The sequence below is a fragment of the Taudactylus pleione genome, unplaced genomic scaffold, assembly GCF_031769625.1.
Source record: "Taudactylus pleione unplaced genomic scaffold, aTauple2 ptg000066l, whole genome shotgun sequence".
Taxonomy (NCBI): domain Eukaryota; kingdom Metazoa; phylum Chordata; class Amphibia; order Anura; family Myobatrachidae; genus Taudactylus; species Taudactylus pleione.
In genome coordinates, this window is record NW_028284468.1 from 8,013,443 (window position 1) to 8,016,840 (window position 3,398).

Here is a 3,398-nt window from a genome sequence, read left to right on the forward strand (position 1 = left end):
AGACGACTATATCGTCAGATAATAATTGTAACGCGATCATATCCAATTGTTTGACTTTGACAGTCCACCCTTTGATAACAAACATGAACTATCACATTCTATTCCTGACCCTTTGATCATGCATAATAAATTATTATCTAATGTTCTATACGGTATGACACAATTTGGTCATTGAACCATCAATAATGCGCTTCAAGAAAGGGTAAAACAACTCTTATACGCACTCAGCGGATCTATAGGGGACCATTGGTAAGATGTGGGACCTCATCGAACCTATAAAGGAAGTTTTGGGGAAAAGGAGACTACATTATCTAGGATGTTTAATGGAACATTTACAATATTTTATCATACATGACCAAGCCTATTCTCATATTATAATCTGATGGTACATTCAATTTCAGGATTGTAATGCAGTTCTTTATCAACCTTAGTACCTATACCACCACCACTCACCATCATTCGGATTTCATTGTCACTGTTTACCTTGGTGGTACGTTTTCCACACTTCAATACAGTAGGAACTCATCTAACACATAAACCAATTACTAAGATGACAACAAGTATAAGAATAAGAAGCTTACCTACACTAACAATCATCTCCTGTACCCACTCTCCCAGACCGGAGAACCATTTTATAGGGTTTAGCCATGAGAACCATTCCTCTACCTTTACCTCAGTCTCGTACAAGGAAGTATTATGGTCCGTCCAAAATTCCCACTTCAGTTGTAGGATTTCATCCATTCTCTGGTCATTCACCTCTTTGGGGTTATCAGTATTATTGGTGATGAACGTGCAAGACTTGACACCAAATTGGGTAGCCAAAGTCACACAATATCCACCAGTAACAGCTGTCAGGTAGTTTAACACTAACCTTTGTTGTACCAATTCCTTTTTATAAGCCTGTAGCTCCTTACCCATATACTCAAAAGTGTCATCATACATCTCTGTGATGTTGTCTATTAATTTAGCCAGGTCTTGGATGTATCTAAAATTTAAAGTTCCCCGAGTGATCATGGTGGGATCTAATGCTACCAAAATTTGGAAGCCAGTTGTTTCACTAATCAACTGCGTGGCTATATGTTCTTCACCAGGGATCATATTTCTTTTGTCGCAATGTTCATACTGTGTGTGTATGTATGGGGGTGGTGCGGTTTTATGGATACTAATGGTTTCATCATGTGTAAGGGTCATGATTTCTGGTAGTACCTTTCCAAGATAACATAACCCTTCAGAGCTCGGAGAGAGCCACTTGTACGCTTTCCTTCCACATATAAAATACACATCATCTGGGAGAATGTAAGGAACAGAATGCATCATTATCATTGAACACATTATTCTTACAAAGAATCCTGCTCCCATTTTCCCCATTCGACTGGTACACATTTCTGGTTGTATAATATTTGCACAGTACCCTAATGATACTCTGCCAATCATTACTTTATCATATCTACATGTGTATGTGTACCTATACTGGAAGTATCTCCCGCTTGCAATAATTCTGCGTACAAGTTCAGAATCAATAGGCTCATTATTAGCTCGGTGTGAATAGGTCATTGTCTGATTGTTCCAGGTCACCTCCCAATTTCCTGGTTTTCTGAAATGCGTGATAATTAAGCATATCAGGGATCTATCTACCTGGTACTGGTGGAGCTTGAGACTAGGGGGTCTAGATACATTATTCTTGTCCACTGGTCTTCCCCCATGTAACTTAAGTACCTCTGCTAACTTTAATGGGTATGGTACTAATCCCGATTTACTCTGTCCTTGAGGTACTTGTGAGCACACCCAACATTCAGTCTGGTTTAAGACCTTACCCACCAAGGAATGGTAATCCTCTCCAGGATGCTCGCCCAAATACAGATTACTCTTGGACTGGCATCGTTGGATGCATTTCTCATCAACTAGGGACCCACAGTATTCGCAAATATAATATTCATCAGACAATAACCCCTCACACTGTCTCAGAGTTTCATGGCTAACAGATCTCTCAACAATCCCTGAACTGAGTTTGACCATAGGTTGCCCTGATTGTTCTATTGCTCTCTCCTCCGACTCCACTCTATCGACATCACTATCGGCCTACCTCTCCGTCATCTGTCCTCTGTCACAGAAATAGGAAATCCTGAAACAAATAAGAATGAGAAGAACCCTGGAACAAGAAGAGGACACAAAAACAGATCACCACTCCATTGCTGGAATAGTAATCTGCACACGTCTCCGGCTCAGGTGTTTTCACTGCAGTCTCCAGTTCTCCCGGAACAAGCTCGCAATCGACAGGTCCACGTTGTCTGTCTTGATTTCGCCTTGTACCTCCTTTGGGTGGTTGACCTTTCTGCAGTGAGTGGAATGGACCAAGGTATCCCTTTCTGCTACCTTCAACAATGTGGTACTTGCCATCAACACCTGGTAAGGACCTTCCCACCGGTCTGTCAAACAACCTGAGCATAAGAAATTTCAGATCATAACATATTCTCCAGGTTCAACATCATGACAGTTTGTTTCTGGCATATCAGGTAACAACATTTTCAATTTCTGTTGCTGTTGTTTCAACTGCCTACTCATTTTTATAAGATATCTCACAGTAACCTCATTATTACTCTTCAAATCATCCTGTGGACTTATAAGCAAATGAGGTTGCCTTTCAAACAGTATCTCAAAGGGAGACAGATTAAGAGGAGATCTGGGAGTGGTTCTGATGCTATGGAGGACGAGTAGTAAGGCTTCTGGCCATCCTAATCCAGTTTAAGGCATGATCTTACTCAGTTTATTCTTAATAGTACCATTCACTCTCTCCACCTTTGCACTGGCTTGCGGTCGGTAGGGAATGTGAAGTCTACTATTGATACCCATAAGCATACACATGTTCTGGAAAACATCACCAGTGAAATGAGTACCCCTATCACTTTCTATGATTCTAGGGATACCGTATCTGCATACAAACTCCTGAACAATCTTTTTAGCAGTAAAAACAGCAGTATTAGTGGCAGCTGGATATGCCTCAACCCAATTAGAAAATACATCAGTACAAACTAATACATACTTGAGGTTCCTGCAAGGTGGTAATTGAATGAAGTCAATTTGTATTATCTGAAAAGGAGGCATATGAGATGGCTCAGTGGGTATTATCTTCCCGACATTTTTCCTCAAACAAGTCAGACAGGACATTGCTCTCTTTCCAGCTTGAGAAGAAAAGCCTGGTGCACACCAATATGCTCTGACCAACTTGCACATACCTTCTTTTCCCAGGTGAGTCAGACCATTTGCTGCCTTAGCCACACTTGGGTAGTATGCCTTGGGAGCAACAGGCCTAAATAGTCATCTCTCCAGAGTCCAGAGGACTCCTGACCACATCCCTTCGATCTCCAGACTGCCTTTTCCTGTAGGGAACACAAATCTTG

The 3,398-nt window shown here is 41.2% G+C and overlaps 1 protein-coding gene across 1 annotated transcript; it reads right to left on the bottom strand.

Moving 5' to 3' along the window:
- Positions 1 to 372: 372 nt before the first annotated feature.
- On the bottom strand, positions 373 to 2,016 carry LOC148534424 (uncharacterized). The gene has a single exon (XM_088466796.1). It carries the CDS (start codon positions 2,014 to 2,016, stop codon positions 523 to 525), a length of 1,494 nt encoding a protein of 497 aa, XP_088322922.1. The 3' UTR covers positions 373 to 522.
- Between the last annotated feature and the right edge of the window lie 1,382 nt (positions 2,017 to 3,398).

Bases quoted from the DNA above. Each gene is read 5' to 3' on its own strand.
- LOC148534424 (XM_088466796.1), bottom strand. From the start codon at position 2,016: ATGGTCAAACTCAGTTCAGGGATTGTTGAGAGATCTGTTAGCCATGAA.